Source organism: Ostrea edulis, chromosome 6 (assembly GCF_947568905.1).
Source record: "Ostrea edulis chromosome 6, xbOstEdul1.1, whole genome shotgun sequence".
In the NCBI taxonomy this organism is placed as follows: Eukaryota; Metazoa; Mollusca; class Bivalvia; order Ostreida; family Ostreidae; genus Ostrea; species Ostrea edulis.
The window spans coordinates 8,075,231-8,096,100 of NC_079169.1; the positions used below are offsets into that span (position 1 = coordinate 8,075,231).

At 36.1% G+C, this 20,870-nt stretch overlaps 2 protein-coding genes across 8 annotated transcripts in view; one reads left to right on the top strand and one right to left on the bottom strand.

The window, feature by feature from the left end:
- LOC125683760 (B-cell CLL/lymphoma 9 protein-like) overlaps positions 1-11,288 on the top strand; it is a 37,080-nt gene extending 25,792 nt beyond the window's left edge. For 5 of the 6 annotated variants that reach the window (XM_048925207.2, XM_048925210.2, XM_048925209.2 and 2 more), the window contains 4 exons: positions 906-1,180; positions 2,075-2,128; positions 2,537-2,895; positions 5,209-11,288. In XM_048925207.2, the coding sequence (XP_048781164.2) occupies positions 1,003-1,180; positions 2,075-2,128; positions 2,537-2,895; positions 5,209-8,484 (3,867 nt within the window). In that variant the 5' untranslated portion in view covers positions 906-1,002 and the 3' untranslated portion in view covers positions 8,485-11,288. The other variant, XM_056141460.1, reaches the window with a different exon arrangement.
- A 5,081-nt stretch (positions 11,289-16,369) lies between these two features.
- The window catches only part of LOC125646164 (sorting nexin-14-like), a 37,922-nt gene continuing 33,421 nt past the window's right edge, over positions 16,370-20,870 (bottom strand). For both annotated transcript variants that reach the window (XM_056141462.1, XM_056141461.1), the window contains 5 exons: positions 20,553-20,717; positions 20,401-20,431; positions 20,180-20,244; positions 18,437-18,528; positions 16,370-18,254 (listed from right to left, as the gene is read on the bottom strand). In XM_056141462.1, the coding sequence (XP_055997437.1) occupies positions 18,195-18,254; positions 18,437-18,528; positions 20,180-20,244; positions 20,401-20,431; positions 20,553-20,717 (413 nt within the window). In that variant the 3' untranslated portion in view covers positions 16,370-18,194. The remainder of the gene's footprint in view (positions 18,255-18,436; positions 18,529-20,179; positions 20,245-20,400; positions 20,432-20,552; positions 20,718-20,870) is intronic.

Below are 20,870 nucleotides of genomic sequence, written 5' to 3' on the forward strand. Positions count from 1 at the left end.
GATCAGACAAGATGTTGCACTGTTTCACAATGGATCTTCACATTAGATTTTTCTTTTCCAATTGACTGTTTTTGTACTGCAGAGAGTTTATATAACCTGGTTTGAAATTGGAGGTTTAACATAATTTAGAGGAAAATCACAGAAGCAGGTGTGAATTGGTTTTTTTAACATGATCAGTCGTTTTGTGATTAATTGAGCATAGTTATATTGATCTTCCTGTACACCAGGCCCATCATCAACAATTTAAATTGCAGTTCATACTGCAAACTAAGAAAAAAAGGGAGAAAATTAATTTTTAGAATGTAACATAATTAAAGGTTCGTAGAGTCTCTGTAGCTGGCAGTGGAGAGGGAAGTGATGGTGTGATTATTTAACTTTTATAGTAGTAATCCTGTGTCTATTGATTTCTAATGTAGTGTGTTGCGGAATCTGCTATGGTGTCGTAAAGGCAGATCGCGCACTATCAGCATACGTAAATAATTTACTTCGGTTGACCTGCAAGCTTTTTTGTTTAAAGAATTATGTGTTATATTAGAATGGGTATCTATGTTAGTTTTAAAAAAGTTCAGTAAAGTCATGGTTCATATCCCATATATCGATATTAATGCTAATTAAAATGCTGGCCATTTAAATGCAAGAAATGTATGTAAAGCTGAAGGAAACCGAAGATCTTCTGTGTAGTCAATTTTGTTAGATTTCTATGACAAATGAAATAATGATCCAATGAGAGACCAACACTTTTTTCCCTTTATTAATATTTGTAGAGACCTGATGGTGTTATTGATTTTTCTTATGCAGTGACACTACTTCAATTTCATCTTGAATGCTAAAAGAAAAAAAAAATAACCATGCTCATACATACATTTTGTAAACTGTTAAAATTCTTCTGTATTGTTGAATTACAGGAAAATAGAGAAGTCTATATAAAGCAGGAAACTGGAGAGTGAAGCAAAACAGAATCTGGAGACAGGGGAAGGTGTGGGCACGCTGTCCGCCACGAACATGCTGCCCGAGTCGGCCGAGAAAATGGGCACTGAACTAAATGGCACTGCTGTCAAGTCAGAGGTCAAGGTCGAAGTCAAAGAGGAACCTATGGAGGAGAAACGCAACATGGAATCCATTCCCTGCACCACTAACCCCTCAGGACCACCCAGCAATAAACTGACCAATGGAGAAACAGGTTTGTACCAGTGGTTTTAAGTCTTGTCTTCAGTATATATTTCATTGAAGATGAATTTTTAGTGAGCTATTGTTTCCAGAATTTTTTAATAGGAAATAACTTATTTATATGGTGAATTTTTTGGATAATGGAATGTTTATGTAGAAAATACGGAATTGCTATTGAAACTTGAGATAGATTTAAAAGGGGGAAAAAATCAAAAAGAAAGTAAAAATGATTCTGATAAAAGCTTGTTGTATTGGTGTCTCTATCTGTTAACCTTTCACATGCTTCTTTATAATCACTGGGTTATATACAAGCAGAATTGGCACATAGCATGAAATTTGTTCTCCTCTGGAACCAGAGAAGACAAGACTAAAAGAAAGGGTGTCTAGAACCTGGATGGAATCACAAATGCAGTCAGAAGTTTTAAATAAGAATGTGTACTGGGTTTTTTTTTTATTCTGGCATTATCATGGAATTTAAAAAAACTGTTTGAAAAAGACATTAATTTTTTTTTAATGAAATAGTGTTTTAACATTAGTTGTGACTAACCTGATTTGGCATATAACCTAACTTGGCATATAATTTTGAAGTTGTTATTACTAATTAGTTGTGAGTATTGACTTTTTCTGACAGTTTTGTAAATTCCAAGAATCGCAACAATTCCAGAATCCAAGAATACACTGTTAATAAGACATTAGGATTAAGGTCTATTTAAGGGGGGTGTATCAAGGCAATCATTCATGTATGGATAGGTGGATGTTGGTAAACAAATTACTGAGATCACTTGAAGAGGTCTAGGGTTTATTGATTTTAATTAGAACTCTGTAACCTGGAGATGACACAGGTTAACAGTGTAGCCCATGAACCTCGTATTAAATTTTTTTTAATTTGAATTTTTTGTATCTTCAGATAACAACAATCATGCCATTGAGAAACCAAAAGTGAAGGAAGAGAAACTGCCCCGTAAGTAGGACATGGTGTCTTTTGTTTAAAGTTAGTAAATCTTAAGTCATGTGATGGAAGCAGGTGGACTTCTTGTGCTAGAAAATTAGCTTCCTTTTAAGTATTTTTTTCAAATCATCATTAGGACTTGAAGGTTTACTCAAAACAGACATATAGAAATCATCATCATATTGAGACCAAACATAGTTTCTTGGGTGCAGAAACAAACCATTTTACTTGCGTAAGAGACATTTTGTACAATGCGTTGGTTGACACTGAGTATTGACTTTATTAAAAATCGAAATATTCTAATAGATAAGAAGGATGTAATTTATTGACTATCAATCAACCAGTAGAAATAAAGGGAAAGTGTGACTTGCTAATTGGCCTATTTTATTCTAATTGTTATACTTTGTTCTCTTTTGTCAGCTCAAACATTGGCAGAAGTACTCAGCGAGGATCCAGATGAGAGAAGATCTTCGCCAGCCAAGCCAGTCCCTACTCCACTGGGGCCAAACAAGACGCCCCAGCCTCCCAAAATGTCTAAGTCCCCCATAGCAGCCCCACCCATCTCGTCACAGGGAACTCCTCCAACCAGTCACATGGTACCTCACCCCCAGCAGGCCCCACCCACTAGTGGAGAATCCCAGTTCATGCAGCAGCAGAGCCAGATTTTTGTGTTCTCGACGCAGATGGCAAACGATGCAGCTGAGACTGTAATGGCAGGACAGTATAAAAACATTCTGTCGTTCCACATGGACCAACCCAGCACAAAGAAGTTTCTGCAGGTATAGGATATTGTGATCAGTAAAAGTTTTCAACATGGAGAAAATATAATATCCTGTAAATATAATGCATTGTAATTACTATTACACCATCCATAAAGTTTGACGGGTAGTATCGGAATCATTCTTGTCTATTTTGTTCATGTCTGTCTGACTTTTAAATTGTGTCTGGGTCATGACTTTGCAAAAAAAAAAGCATCATTTAATGTTCATGTTGGATTTTGCTTGTGACCTAAGGCCCATGGTCATTTGGAGAGGATCAAGGTCACTTGGATGTAAATTTGAAATTTTTGTCTGGGCCATAGCTTTGTAACAAAGCAAGATTAGGTGTTCATGTTTGGCTTATCTATTTGCCTGTGACCTGAGGATGGGTCATGACCTGACCCAAAATCATTTGGGAAAGGGCAAGGTCACTAACAGACAAATTTAGATATTCTTTACCGTGTAAAAAAGAAAAATAAGATAGTCAAAATTGACCCAAAGATTTTTCATGATCTGAGAGTTTATTTTGATTCTACCAAAGGTCACTTGGACAAGGTGAAGGTCAGTGAAAGAAAACTTTTAAGATTTATTTATTATTTGGGAGAGGGGGTATTGTAAGAAAATAGCACTAATTGTTTATAGGTGACACAGAGACTCATCATCCGGGGAAAGTAAGGTCAAGGAGAAATTTTGTGGTGGCCATATCTCATCATATTGATGAAACCTTAGGTTAAAATTTTGAAAAACGCAAGTCCAAATTCAATGAACACCCCCACAATTAAAACAATAAATTAGATTAGATTTATTGAAACCAATTTGAGGGCATACAAGTAAAGAGCAGCATACAAAAAAAGAATAGTAACATGTTGACCAAAAAAAAAAAACAATAGCAGAAAAGTGGTTTTCATCATCTGAATAATGAAAGGGTAATTGGGAGGTGTTAACTATAAAAACAGAATGTTTTACCATTGGACGAATATTAAGTTTTTTATATACATTTGAGTCAGAATTTGAAAACGGTACCATCAATGAAGAAAAACAGTGTAATGAAAACAGTGATACAGAGGGACAATGGTATTACAGCCTGTTTGAATATATATGTGGCATGTATTTCAAAGCACAATTTTATGTTAAGTGACTAAAGCCAGCAAGTTTACTGTATTTTAATGCAGTACGTGCCAGTCAATGTCATTAATGAATTGCAAATGGAAAGAGCTAAATCGTCTTTTGAAAAATGGTAGTTTGTTTCATGAACTTGGGGTTTGTAAAGCTATGTGCAGACTAATTCAAAACAGAAACAAATAAAACATGGCTCAGGCTTTAAGTTTGAATTTATTATGGTTGCGCTGTAAATTTTACATTTCACAGTTGAATACAGATAAAAAGAATGGTCTTATCTTTAATTCATTGGTATGTCATACCTCTTTCAATATTGATACAAGGAACACTTTGAGATGAATTATTGTGATCATTCACACAAAATAGAATATTGACATCATTAGTACATACTATATAAAATTTCTTCAATTATGAAACATGTGGGTTATGGGACCATACCACTCTTTCTTGCTTAATGTAAAAACTGTTGTATCAATTATCACTAAAATAGGATGTGGGGAGTGATAGGGGACTCGATTTTCAGTGAAATCTACAGTGAAGTAGAATATCATCACTTCATCCACACAACTGAAAAATTGAAAAGTACTGACTTTCGTCTCCAGTTGAACAAAATGACTAGAAGAAAATATTTTCAAAACTATGGGCATCAATTGTAAATGACACAGAAGTAACAGAATAGAGAAAAATTCAAGATATGCAAATTAGAGTGTTCACTTCTTCATCCGGGGGGGAGGTGGGGGATTGTTTAAGCCCTGCTTGTTCCTTAGATGCATTGGACCTAAGACAAAAACAGGGTAGTGACTGCTCTTTTGCCAAATGTTTGGCATTTAGAAGTGAGAGTGTGGGTCTTTCGGATTAGACCTGAAAAATGGAGGCACTTCACCTACAGCTGGTGATGTCTCAATATGAGTGAAGACTTCTCATTGGGATGTAAAACAAAGACAGATACTTCACTATACATGTATATGGAGGGACTGTAAAAGCTCCTGTGGCTTCAAATCTGTGAACTTCATGTGGGTGTTGATCCCAATAGGATAGGTCTAGTTGATAATGAGTGTTACAGATTAATTTGTTGATTTATCATCATATCCCGATGGGTGTTAAATGTAGTGTGAAATTCCAATATACCTTATATCAGGTGTATTGAATAGCAATTTGATTTAGAATGGGTTTATGTTTGATATATTTGTTTAGGACTGTTGTTTGCTTTTTCAGAAACATCAGATGAAAATAAATCCATTTGCTGGAAGTCCTGGTGGCATGCCAATACGAAATGTGAGGCCAAGCCTGGCGATGAAGAACCCGGCAGGAATGGGGGGAACCTTCCCTCCTAACTCTTCCGTGGAACAGTGGGTCCAGCAACAGAATGCTCAGCTGCAGGAACAATACAATTTCCCTCCCATGATGAACTCTAGAAATGGAAACAATCCAGGGATGCCCCAGTGGCAGGGAGGAATGATGGGAGAGGTGTTTGATTCTAATGTGATAGGAATGGGGGGTATACCATTGGGTCCACACAATCCAAGTTTGAGTCAACAGAAAGTCCCCAATGAGAATTTAACTCCCGAACAGCTGAAGAAAAGGAAAGATGCCTTGCAGAACTTGCAAAAAATACAAGAAATGTTGTTTCCAGAACACCAACAGTTTGGGCCAGGACAGGCAGTAGCAGGTGGAATGATGCAGGAAGGAATGCAAGGACAAATGATGCAGCAGAATATGATGTCTCCACCTCACAAAAGAATGAACACACAGCAGAGTATGCCTAGCCATGACATGATGCCTCAACAAGGCATGATGGGACCTGATGGCATGATGGGGTCTCCGAATAGCATGATGCCCATGTCTCAGTATGGCCCCGGGCCATCTTTTATGGGACCTCGGGGTCCAGGCCCACAAGGGATGCATAATGTAACTCCAGCACAACATGAATGGCAACGTTTGCAGCGTGAATTCTACATTGAGAAAACACACCGGCAAACTATGGTTCAGCGCATGAATCATCCCAACATGGAAATGTCAGGAAATGGGCCTCCACCACCTTCATACCAACACTCAATTGCTCAAAAACGTGGCTCTGTTAGTTCTACCTCTCCGAACTGTAATGGACCGCTTGGGTCTCCCCCAATGGTTTCACAGGGTGTTTTTGATTCACATGACATGTTCTCTCAAGGACCACGTAGGTCTTCTTTTGGATCTCTCGAACAAGGACCTGGTATGATGAATCCTGGGATGACTTCCGGTGGACATTTTGATCCTATGATGACTAACATGCCAGGATCTGGTGCTGTGGCCCCTGGCATGTCTGGTCCCATGCATGGACGACAGCAAAAATCGTCACGTCGGAGTAGTTCTTCAGAACTACAGCGTGTAGGTAACCCAGAGCCTCTTTTACCTGACCTGGTTCCCAGTCGACCTTCCTCGGGAACCAGTGTTGGAACGAGTGTGAGTAAGCCGCCGCCTAGCTATGCACAACATGCACAATCACAGAAAAGGAAACGATCCGAAATTGAGGAGGACCTGTACAAAAATCTACAACCTACACCCTCTCCTCAGCAAATAAATTACCTCAACCAGTTCGAAGGACAAGAACTAACAATTACAAAACAGCTTAACTCAGCATATCGTGACCCCAGTACACAAGAAAGCCATGGACCTGGAAATCAGTTTGGATCAAATCCAGTGGCTCATTCACCCATGCATATGAATTCAGGAACAAATAAAGGTCCTATGTCCAACTCAAGCCAGACGTCTAGTGGAGGACCACTGAATAGCCCAGGGCCTTGCCCGATGTCAGTACCAGGCCCTAGCCCACATTCTGGAGCCAACATGAGACTCTCACATTTTGACCCACCCCCTGTGACAAACTCTATAGCTAATACCATGTCATCAACAAATGTGTCATCTAGTGCTCCCCTTACCCCATCAAACAAATCATCACTCTCCAACATCACATCATCATCCCTCGCGGACTTAGCAAAGGGAGTTGAACATTTATCAAATCAAATGCAACAAAACATGATGCAGGGAGGACCCTTTCATAGTATTCAGATGCAAGGACAGCAAGCAACATCAAATACAAATACGTCGCAATCCTCAACGATTTCATCTGTGTCATCAACAGAAATGTCATCACAAACAAACACAACACCTAGTGTTAACAATACATTTGTGAATGCCACCATGTCCATACAACAGTTGAATATCCAAAGTGTCAATGCAGGCCCTGGAGGGCCAAATTATCCAAATCCTCAAATGAATGTGCAACAAATGAATATGGAGCAAATGGGAGGTATGCCAGTATCGGCCCAAGGGCCAGGACATCCCAACATGCCCCCTGCATCTGTGTCCATGTCTCAGGGTCAAGCCATGATGGGTAACCCCAGCATGAGTCAAGGAGACATTAATAAAATCCAGCAGCAACAAGCATCTGTTCAAATGGGCAACAAAATGATGATGGCCCAGGCCCAATCCCAACAAAGTGGTCGCTCTGCATCTCCCAGCATGCACCCTGGCAATACAGTGGGAAATGCCAGTGTACAAATTCAGTCTAAGACCCCCAATACAATTCAGTATCTGCCTGCCCATCCACCGGCCAATCAGCCAAATGCACCACAGAAACCTCCTGATCTCAACTTTATGCAAAGATTTTCATCACCAATGAACAACTTTGATTCGAAAGTACCCACCTCTAAAATGCAGTATTTCCCCAACCCCCAAGATCAAGTTATGAGGCCAGGTAGGATGTCCCCATTCGCGGGAGGTCCACAGATGGGAGGGATGCCTCCGCAACATATGATGCAGCGGGGGGGATCAGCAGGGCCCGAGTTCTCCTCTATTGGACCCGGTGGGCCTCCAATAAGTGGAATAAACGAAATGATGATGAATAACATGGCTGAGAGTATGGGAGGCCACATGGGTTCAAATATGGGCAACATGCCACAAGGAATGATGCCAGGGCCGAATGAACAGGGTATGATGCAGGGCAACATGCGAGTGTCACCGGGGATGATGGCAATGGACCCCATGGGTCCAATGTCTCATCCAAATTCACCACCATATGACATAGGACCTGAGCAGATGATGGGGCCAGGACCAGCAATGATGGCGGGACCAATGGGGTCTAGGAGGCCAACACGAGGGTTCCCACCAGAGATGATGCCTGGGGGCAGAGGGCCAACATCAATGGAAATGATGTCAGGGGGCAGTTCAGCAGCAAGATTGTCAGCAATGAGCAACTTTGGGCCATCAATGCCACCTCATGGAGGACAGATGCCTCCGCATGGAGGAATGAGAATGCCAGGTGGGCCTGCGATGGCTATGGGGGGTCCGCAGGGCGGAAACCCTTCTTATAGTGCCCAGTATCAACAATTCCAACAACAGTTGTATTCTCAAGGACGTCCACGACAAATGTCACCTATGGAGGGAATGATTGGAGGCCCTGGCCCGGGTGGACAGTATATGGGCATGATGCCCAATATGCCTGGGCCATAGTGACCTTACAGTACAATATAAAGTGATGAACCTGTTATTGTTATTATTATGTGAATTTCTCTGTCCTACTTTCATTAATGTGTCAACATAAAGTGTCCTCTAAGGGTATACATGTACATATGGTTTCAAAACTGCTTGAAAAAGTCACAATCTTTGTTAGTCAGGGACCACATCAATTGTATATCAAACAATGTCTGCTAATATCTAGGGTACATGTGTATTGATGTTTTGTTAAGTTACTGCTTCAAGATGGATTTTCTACAAAGTCTACTTTGTTAAAGGCTGATGTTTTGAGAAGTTGATGCTGCTATTTTGTACTACAGTAAAACATGCTTATATCAAAGTTCTGGGACAAGCATCTTTTATTCATTACAAAAGTATTTCGTTATATCCAATAAGTTCATGTTTTAAAACTACGGGGAATATAAATTACTTTGCTGTAAGCGTGAATTCATCATAAGTATGTTGGCTATAACTGTGTTTTACTGTATACAATATCTTGATAAGGCTGACAGTTTACTTGCAGGTTGTGATACCAAGAATTTTTTTTTTTCAAAGTGCTACCAAATTTTTATTGTACTGTGTAATTTTACTTAATGACAGATGAATCAGAATACTCAAAAGCATTCTCACTCTTATTTTCTCCCTAATATCAGCATCCATGAAAGATTTACAAACAGGAAAATGGTTGATTTGGTAAAGGCCAAACCTCTTGATGATTGTTTTAGTCATTTAATTTTTGTCAGATTGATAATGATCCCGCAATTTTGATGGATAGAAAAAAATTTTAATTTCCTGCATCAACTGAAAAATATACGGAGCGATGTTATGTTTTTATTCAACACATCGTTTTAAACTTTCTTAACGTCAGAACATAGGATATAGTGTGTAGTGTTTTTATCTAAATAAAGTATTATAAATAGTTTTAAAAATCAATGAACGGAATTATGATAATAAGAAGTGACCCTTTGATTTAGGTATTAACTGAAAAATTGGTGGAAACTTTTGGATCAGTGCTACATGCATAATCCAATTTTTTCAGTGGTATTGTCTGAAAAAATTATTAAAGAATTGTATCTTGGATATAGGAAAAAGAAGCAAGTTTTAATTTGTAAGATTTTCAGATGAAGATCTATTATTTTAAAAAGCTCAATATTTTTTTATGAGTTTTAGTGTATATGCACTTGTGTTGATAATATGAACAAGGGTACGGAGTAAAATTTGGAACAGGGTATCGCATGCTGCGGAGAAACGCATTATTATTGACACGATACGGAATTTTTTGCCTAAATTGTTTTTTTGTGCGTCAGTTGTTTTGTACTACTCCACACAGTATATGAACATCACAGAAATGACAATGGTTGACAGGAAAATATCCACATTTACATCGATAGAGGGGATTATGAACTTAGCTATAGTAAAACTTGGAGCTCTCTGAGAAAGGGGCATACTTCTTTGACGATTATTCCCTCTAATTTGTCTTGGGATTTGGGAAGTATATTGTACAAATAGCTTTACAGGTTGTTTTTTTTTTGTTTTTTTTTTTTTAACCAAAGGATCTACTTCTAGATTTTTCTGATGCCAAATTGAGCATTAAGCAGCCTGGATTCATACTTTCTCTGGATTTTAAAATGTCTTTCATTTTTACATCACACAAGTTTATGTTTACATCTGTCAGTGATATTATAATATTTAATGATTTTGCTAAGTGGGTTATGTATTCAAACATTTTTAAGCCATTGATTAAACATCGAAAAAAGATTTTAACACCCAGCAAAGCATGACGTATTTAATGAGTGGTTGTTGACATGTATATTTTTGTCATTTTTTTTTCCTGAAACTTACAGTTTTTTCTTTGATATATTCAATTAGGACTTCACTTTTGGCTACACTTATACCATTTTTATCAGACTTGATAGTTATATATATATTATATACACATGTCTATTATATCTATGTCTACATATTGTAAATATCTCATGTACATTGAACTATATGATCATCGTTTCATTGATGATAAACCTCCATCCATATTATTGTAAATAAGTCTTCATTCTGTACTTAATGGTCTACAAAGAGCATATCATTTGATGTAGAAGGATTATATAATTACTGTTATATATATCTGTTGTCAAGGAGATTTGATCTTGACCTTTGATTGTTCCTGAAGTTCTACTCGTGCAATACAAGCACCAATATATTTAGACTTTTATTCGTAGTTTATAAAACAAGTGAGGAATGAGTGAATTCTGGACAAAACAATGTGGCTCCATAACAAGACAACATGTAGCTTCTCTGCGTTCACTATTTCTCAAGACTCTCTCTCTCTTACTAAAACTATTTCAATGAAGTACAAGATATTGAAAAATAAATACATATATTTTGTAATAATTGTTGAAGAAGAAACTGTTAAACAGAATCCATGCTTATTTTGTTTTCTTTGGAAGGTGAACTACAAAAACTACATTGTTGAACAAACCAGGGCTTTCAGGTGAAAGCCTCGATAGTTTTAACAATTGTTGAAAAGAGGAATTAAAGTACAGAGTAGAAAATTCTATTTTTGATACATTTTATACTGTGGACTGCTGAGACATCAGTCTGACACTGTAAAGTATGTCGCAGAACGTGCCATTCAGTGTGTGAACTGTTGCACGTGTCCTTTCCTTCCTTGTCAGTTAATTTATTGTGAACTAGAATCTGTCGAGTGATTGGTTATAATTTTTCTACAAAATGTTGATTATTGGAGAGACTGAATGTGGTTCTATGTAGGCAGTTTTTCAAACATTAAAATGTCATTCACAACACCCATGTTCCTTGTTTATTTAGGATGGAGGGAGTGGGTGCAGTTTTATCACTCATCCCCTATGCTGTTAATTTTCCCCACTACTTTGGAATGGGGACATTGATTAAGATGGATGCAGTGACTGAAGATGAGAATTTCATCTGAGACACCTTAAGGTGGCTCACTACACCTAGAAATAGTTTCTCAAATCAGTAGGAATTGATTTAATTATGCCCCCCTTCAAAGAAGAGGGGCATATTGGTTTGCACCAGTCGGTCGGTTGACCACGTCCGCTCAATATCTTGAGAACCATTCACTTGATGATAATGATATTTCATATGTGGGTTGGTTATGAGTAGAAGAGGACCCCTATTGTTTTTCAGGTCAAGGGTCAATCTACTCTGGACATAGGAATATAATGTCCGCTCAATATCTTGAGAACCCTTTGCTTGAAAAACATCAAACTTGGCACACTGGTAAATCCTAAGGAGTGGATGACCCTTATTGATTTTGAGGTCATATGGTCAAGAGTCAAACTGGGCATAGGAATATAATGTCCGCTCAATATCTTGAGAACCCTTTGCTTGACAGACATCAAACTTAGTACACTGGTATATCTTCAGGAGAAGATTTGAGGTCACATGATCAAGGGTCAACCTGGACATTGGAATATACTGTCCGCTCAATATCTTGAGAACCCTTTGCTTGACAGACATCAAACTTGGTACACTGGTACATCTTCAGGAGAAGATGATCCCAATTGATTTTGAGGTCACATGTTTAAAGGTCAAGGGTCAACCTGGACATTGGAATATACTGTCCGCTCAATATCTTGAGAACCCTTTGCTTGACGGACATCAAACTTAGTACAGTTGTGTATATTCAGGAGGAGATGACTCCTATTGATTTTAAGGTCAAGGGTCAAACTGGACATTGGAATATACTGTCCACTCAATATCTTGACAACCCTTTTGCTTGACAGACATCAAACTTAGAACACTGGTACATCTTCAGGAGAAGATGACCCAAATTGATTTTGAGGTCAAAAGTCAATTGTTGAACTGGACATAGTAATATATGTCTCCTATATATTAAAAATTATTTGCTTGATTTACACCAAACTTGGTACACTGGTACAGCATAAGGAGTAGATGACCCCTATTGATTTTTAGGTCACATGGTCAATTCACTCTTGACATAGGAAGATATTGTCTGCTCAATATTTTGAATTGATGACACTACTATCAATTAAATGATGTGTGTATAACCCTTTTCAATTTTGCACCATGGGGGGCATATGTGTTTTACAAACATCTCTTGTTATAAAAGATATGATGATATACAATAAGTTTAAATGCCAAAAAGGCAAAATCTGGATAAAAACATGATTTTCTAAAAAATTATTTCAACACGCATGAATAAAAGACTGGGGAATTTGAACTCGAAATCTGCGGTTCACCAGCCCAATGCTTTAACCACTGAGCTACGATGATAAACAAATCAATCGATACAAATAATTTCACAAAACATTTAAATCGCCATCTTGTGACATGGTGTCATACAGAGTATAAGCTTTAGTGTAGTGAGCTACCTTAAATTGGTTCCCCAGCAGTGACCCCACAGGTACACACCAATAAATGTTCAGAAATTGGAAGGTCTAAACGGATGTTTTTGGTTTACACCTTATAATCAAGGGAATTTGGTGTAGTGTAGTACGTGTAGTATATTCAATATGGACCTTCAGCAGCTGAGGACATCGATCCTCATTGAAGAGTTAAAAAAGATTTAATGCAAATTAAGTACAAAAAAGATAATTACTAGAATTTTTAAGTTTTATTTTCACAAAAATATATTTTTAATATGCAATATTGTAAATGCCTACATACAGTGTTCATCTGAATAATACCATGTCATTCTAGAAAATATTTGTTGATTTAATTTTGGCATTTTCCATTTATTTTTATCCCCCCCCCCCCCTTTCAAGAGAGGCATATTGTTTTGCACATTTCAGTCAGTAGACCACATCTCCACTCAATATCTTGAGAGCCATTCACTTGATCGTAATGGTATTTTATATGTGGGTTAGTTACGAGTAGAAGAAGACCTATTGATTTTCAGGTCAAGGGTCAATCCACTCTGGACATGGGAAAACACTGTCCACTTAATATCCTGAGAAACCTTTCCTTGACAGACATTAAACTTGGTTCACTGATACAATGTGAGGAGTAGATGACCCCTATTGACTTTGACGTCACATGGTTAAAAGTCAAGGGTCAAACTGGACATGGGAATATACTGTCTGCTCAATATCTTGAGAACCCTTTTCTTGACAGACATCAAACTTAGTACACTGGTAGATCTGCAGGAGAAGATGACTCTTATTGATTTTGATGTCACATGGTCAAAAGTCAAGGGTCAAACTGGACATGGGAATATACTGTCTGCTCAATATCTTGAGAACCCTTTACATGATAGACATCAAAATTTGTACACTAGTACATCGTAATGAATAGATGACCCCCATTGATTTTGAGGTCAAGGGTCAAACTGGACATATTGATTGATTGCATCTTGTTTAACGTCCCTCTCGAGAATTTCTCACTCATATGGAGATGTCACGACTGCCTGTGAAGGGCTCCAAATTTAGGCCTTTGCTCGGTGCTCACGCCAGTCACGGCCATTGAACAGTGAAGATTCTTTAGCATGCCACACCTACTGTGACACAGGACATCCATTTTTAAGGTCATCTTCGAGGACACCTGATGCCGAGCATTTGGTGATGGAACTGTCACTACCTGTTTTAATGACTTGGGTCTGTTTGACACTGGACATAAGAAAATACTGTCTGGTGCACTGATACATCTTATAAGGAGATAACCATACTAATTTTGAGGTCACCTGGTCAAGGGTTAAACTAGACATAGGAACATACTTATATCTTGAGAACCCTTTGCTTGGCAGACATCAAACTTGTTGCATCATAAGGAGTAGATGGCCCTTATAAAATTTGGGTTCATATGGTCAATGGTTAAATTGGACATAGTAATGTATTGCCTCCTATATTTTAAGAATCAGTTGCTTGATTAACACCAAACTTGGTGCACTGATACAGCATAAGGAGTAGATGACCCCTATTGATTTATAGGTCACATGGTCAATCCACTCCTGAAATAGGAAGATATTATCTGCTCAATATTTTGAATTGGTTTGGCACTACTATCAATTAAATGATGCATGTGTATAACCCTTTTCAATTTTGCACCATGGAGGGCATCTATTTTTGCAAACATTTCTTGTTTGAAATAAATTTTGAACTCTTGTAAATGACTACATACAATACACTGGAAATTATCCTCTTATATACTTTACAGTTAACAAAGTATGTCTGAGAGAAAAATCTGCACATTTTACCTCTCCATTTTTCAGCCACATATTGAATTTTTCGGTACATTTACCAACACATGCCCTGTACAGGGTGAAGATTATGTACACCTTTGCCCTTGATTCCAGAAACATGTACACTTTGTGACTGATGTAGATAAATCTAGAATGCCCAAGGTCTACCCAAACATCCCAATTCAGACCGAACATGAATTTACACTATACATGCTTGCACATTTTGACAATGACTTACTGTTAGATAGGAGATCATTTGCAGTCCAAGTTTTTCATGGCATCGTTGAAAACAATATTCATCATGCATAAAAACTATTTCAGGACATGTTCTCTTTGGAGTTGTGAACAAATTTAATGTACTCTAAGGATGCTGTGGCATTTCTGTTCTGGAGAACTACTGCAACTTTTCATGACTTTTTAACTCGCCTGAGCCAGAGACTCAAGTGAGCTTTTCTGATCAAATTTAAATTTGTTTTCATTTGTTTAAAAGATAATCCAATTCCTCCCAAACTGCTGAGCCAATTTTAACCAAACTTGCCATCGATCATCATTTGGTGAAGGGAATACAAGTCTGTTAAACAATCCAGAACTACTGAACCATAGGCCCAGACTAGTAAGAAACCAGGGAGGGATCTGAATAGGGGTTAGATTTTTACACGGGAATATCTAGAGAAACTTTGTAGAATTTCTTAAGAACCACAATAGTGTAATTTTGTTATATCAACATCCAAATTTCTAAATGTATTGGGTATAGTGTTTGAGACCTCAATGCTTTTCCATCAACCAGAGACCAACAAATAATCATCGAGGATTGATGAATTTAAAAACATAATCTGTTCGTTGTACCAGTATAAACTTGTGTTTGGTTTATGAAAAAAGACCTTCACCCATAAGAGAACATGGTAAAAAGTAAAATTTGAAATAAATAGAAATGATTTCCAATTTCATAAGAAAATTGTTTTATGAATGGGTTAGGCCTACATTCAAATATACTTATCTTGTACCCAACACTGTTTTAGATGAAGAGTCTGATGTAGAAAATTTTAATCAAGATCAATCAGCACAACTTGCATTTTGATATCTTTTAATATCAAAGTTAAGTAATACATTACATTTTATCGTGAATCACTAAAAGTACAGACAAGTTTGAATGAGAAAAATACGCTAAACTGCGTACACTAAAAACAGACTACAGATTTAATTTTAGAAATTAAAAAAAAAGGGGTTTTCTGCATTCATAGACCTGGTAAATTGTTAAAATTGCCAAATTTAGGACATAATCTTCAGATGGAGGTGATCAGACCATGGGCTACAACATGCACCCGAATTATCTTGCCCTATATGAGAATTTGGACCTAAGGAGAAATGCTACACCACAGAAATTTGATATGGATGAAAAGTGGAGGATATGTACAACAATATTTTGAAATTGAAAACTATCAAATTTACTTTATTTAGAAAAAAAAACTAACAGTTTTAGCAGAAAGCAATCTGAAAAAAATTGGGAGCGTTAATACTTTGCTTTACTTGAAGCCGCGATTTTCAGTTCAGCAATCAATGTGCTAACCTACTGAGCTACTCAGTTTGGCAATCAAGTCTGAAAGGACTAGACTAATATTGCTAAAATTCATATTTTCATTCATGTGTGAAAAGGAAGTCAGCCATTACGATGATGTAGAATACCTCCTTAATTCAAAAGGCCATGTACAGGGTGTCACACATTTATTATCACAGACAACAATATTGCACATGTACAGTTTGATTATGCAATTCAACAAAATATTTCACATTACTGCAATAAAACCGTGAAATAAAATAATAAAACATCACTTTACACAATATTGTGTAACACATTTTTGAACAGAGCTTTCCCATAATCATGAGCAAATAATGAGACAGAATTCTTACAAAGATGATTGCAGTTTTAAAATTTCTAATCTGTAACCCAAAAATTTAAAACTAAGCTTAACCATATATGTGTCATGTGTTTAATTTTTGTTAATACATTGGTATTTTATAAATTTGTCAACATGGAGCATGTCTTAACAACACCCCCCCCCCAAAAAAAAAACCTGTCAGCCAAATAGTATTAATACACTGTTTAACAAATGAATTTTTTTTTATTTTATCCAACACTTCATACTTCTTTTTTTTTGAGAGAGAGAGAATGAAAATCACACTTAGAAGGTATTCAAAACGTGACAACATACATGCATATCACAGTATTCAATAAAAAATCTATCCTTCATAGTATTACATGTAATACTCTCACAAAACATTTCTTGGACAGAAAAACAAATATAATAAATATCAACAATCTAATAACATCATAAATACATTAATGTAGGATGAAATTAGTGGAGAGAGATAACATTGAAGTTTAATTCTATAATAATGCCGGACCTTGCTGCTGTACACAAATGTTAGAGAAACTTAAAGAGACCGATTCACGATTTTCCCTAAAACTTTCTTTTTCACTTTTAATGATCAAAATCTACTGTCTAATGTGTTTAAAAGAGTTCCCATAAAAAATTACGTTATATTTTATCACAGAAGCTCATTTTAGAGAGTTTATTATTTGTTTTGTAAACAAAGATTGCGGTATGTTATTGTTTACAATTTTTTTTAAAGAAATGGATATCGATCTAAGTTTATTATATCTTTCATATTTCAAGCAATTTTGGGGTAAAATGTCTCATCTAAAACTTCAAATTTATGACGATGCAAAATTAAGATGCTTTATATCACAAAATCAATATTTCACTTGTTTGTTTGTATACATAAAAAGACTCAAATGTTTGTTTACATAACAAAGATTTAAGGCTAAAATATTGCTTTTATTCTTGCATTCAGAAGGTCAAAATTTTGGCTGTCAACATTAAATGAGTTACATTTTTAATGTTTACCATCAAAAATGAAAAATATTACTATAAAAAATTGTGAACCAATCCCTTTAAAGTTTCCCTTGATCAAAATTGTACCATCTTAAATTTGTGACTTCCTATATCTGCACAATACAATCAAACTATAAAAAATCCAAATCATTTCGGTTAACAAAGAGCATTTTGATTTTCTCTACGCTGACAGCAATATATCCAGCCATTTTCAGTTTCAAACTGCGACAAAATAAATATTATGACATACAATAAATACTTTTTTACCCTTTTTATATTTCAAATATTACCTTAGAAATTGTTTTCTTCACACTCAACAATATCAATTAAATTGACTTCGGGGGAACCTAAAAATACACCTTTTACATACTTTTTTCAATGTAATTAGAAGACCGCAACAACAAAATAAAAACTTTTCAATTCAAATCCACATCCAATACTGTACATCAAATCAAACCTCTTGATACTGTTTTTATTTCATTTCATTTTTTGTTTTGTTTAAAATCAACTGTTTCACTACATCCTACCATGAGAATTAAATTCCAAAATGACACTGACTGAGTGTAACAAACACAGGTAAAATGTGAGTGTTTGTAGAACAACACGGTGGATGAAGGATACTAAAGTACTAATAAGGTCTATCCTCTCAGCTCCGGGAATAATTCCTGAACGAGAATGTCTAAAAACACATAGGACAACTGCAACGAAAAAGGAGATAATTTTACAATATTAAAGAGTATCCTTAACTGAGAGTTAACGAAAAAGGAGATAATTTTACAATATTAAAGAGTATCCTTAACTGAGAATTAACGAAAAAGGAGATAATTTTACAATATTAAAGAGTATCCTTAACTGACAGTTAAATGTGAAAATGGGTTACCTGCTTGTTCAGTTTGGGTTGCTGTAGAACTTCCAATAGGAGTTTTGTCCCCTGCTCGTGGTTCCTTCTACCAACCATTGAGACAAAAGCACCTTCAACAATGATGTAATATTTCAGACAAAATAAAGAAAATTAGTCTGTAGTTAATACAATGAAATTATATTTAGTTATGGCAACTGATTAAATCAAAACCTAATCCAGGAGAAAAATCCAAGTTTGATTGTATGTGGATTTCATTAAAACCTAATCCAGGAGAAAAATCCAAGTTTGATTGTATGTGGATTTCATTAAAACCTAATCCAGGAGAAAAATCTGGGAAGTTTGATTTTATGTGAATTTTGTCAAAACACCTAATCCAGAAGAAAAATCTGGGGAGTTTGATTGTGCATGGATTTCCAAAACTGAATCCAGATTCTAGAAACAATAAATCTACTCCAAAAAGGAGGTTCTATAGTCAAACAATTCTCTCGGTAAAAAAGAAAACCAAAGCTGTGAAATGTTACATTATGATACTTGGATTTATGTTTCCAGGCATTTGGTAACACATTTCTAATCTTATCTGATTTGTTGTAAAGATTACCATGAAATGAAATCTTAATACCCAAAGGAAAGTGTCTGAGCAAGTGACCACCATAATTATTTTCTCACATACGACAAAAACTTAAATCTTCTGTAATATCAGTGAGAAACTCGAGATCATGTTACCTCAGTGAGAAGTTATGGTGCTACCTACTGCACGAACAACACACCCTGGTTCTGTTCCAGTCATACAGGGATTTAAGGTATTCCATGTATCTTAGGTGTTTGAACAATTTTGAATGATTTAAATGGAGATAAAGGTTTATTTATAGATAATGATGAAAGTGAATTAGATCAAATTCACATGACTGGTAAATAATTAGAAGTCGATCTTTTTGCAAGTGAAACTTTTTGGAAGAGTTATCCACCCTCAATTAAATAAGAAAGATCTAATTTTCTAAAAAAAAAAAAAAAAAATATTTGCCATTAATCATGATTAATTTTATTTAATACTTTTATAAGAAAAAGTTTAAGTAACTTTTTATCATGATATCTGCATGAAAATACAATTTCTTTTGGAAATATTTTAATGAAATATGCTCTTCCCATAGCCTTCAAAATGAAAGTCAGGGTGAAAGAAATCGAACAGTAGAGCCGAACTTTGTACATTCCCACATGTATGTTGGATTATTTTCATTTGATAAATCCTTTAAAATGATACCATGATTACAAAAATCACACCATCCGTTTATTAGATAGGAAATGTAATAGCTATACATTAAATGCTTTAAGGAGGTTGCTACACCAGAGAAAATTGATGTAGATGAAAAGTGGAGGATATGTACAACAATATTTTGAAGATGAAAATTTTCAAATTTAATTTATTTTGTCAAAAAATACAGTTTTAGTAGAAGGTAATCTGAAAAAAATTTAAAACCCCTGCTGGACTCTAACCTGTGACCTACCGTTCAGCAGTCGGTATTCTAACCTACTGAGCTACTCTGCTAGGTATTTAAAAGGAAAAGTCAAATATTGCTGATATCGATTTTTTTATTCATGTTTTTAAAGGAAGTCAGCCATTATGATGATGTAGAGTACTACCTTACAGGGGCATGGACACTATTTGAACTTAAAACATGTTTACAAATAGATTGCTTAATAGAAAAAGGTGTCCATGCCCCTTTAATGTAACTGTAAAAACTACTTTGAAGGCTGAGAACTTACTGGGAAGGTAATCCAGACAACCCTGCAGACATTTTCTGAATCGCTCACTCTTCTGTTCATCCGTCCTAAAGAACCAGGTTAAGATATAGAAGACAGAATGGTGCTCTATATGTTCATTAAAACAAGTCTATAGAGCCACTGAAATCTGATCAAATATGCAATGAAATTTTACTTCTAATATAAACTGAAATTGCTTTCAGAATCTATATGAAAAAATTTACCTTGGAGGATCTTTGTCAAAAAATAACACATCTGGAAAAAAAAGATGTCGTAGTGTAAAAAAGTCTTAAGAGCAGGCATTGTCTTCACAAATCTCTCAAGTTATTAACGGTCTGCGACAAATAGTTCTACAAAGTCCACGGTGTCCACTTACCCCTGAGTAAATGCACAAGTCCCACGACTCTGTGCTCCTGAGTAACCTGCTCAACTTTCTTCTCTATAAATAACTGCAAGTAATGTTCTAGTGAGGATTTGAAGAGAATTCTACCAGTCATCAGTAAGTGATGGAACCAGTCTGGTACACCATAGACAAAACGAGCTGCAAGAGAGGTACATTGTACAGTACAAGAGCCTAACGAAACATACAGAGTGCAAAAATAAACGGCACCCAGATAACGTCATTTTCTCTGTACCGCTAAAAACACATCCCACAATGTGACAAAGATGCAGAGCTCCTAATAAATTTAATCTT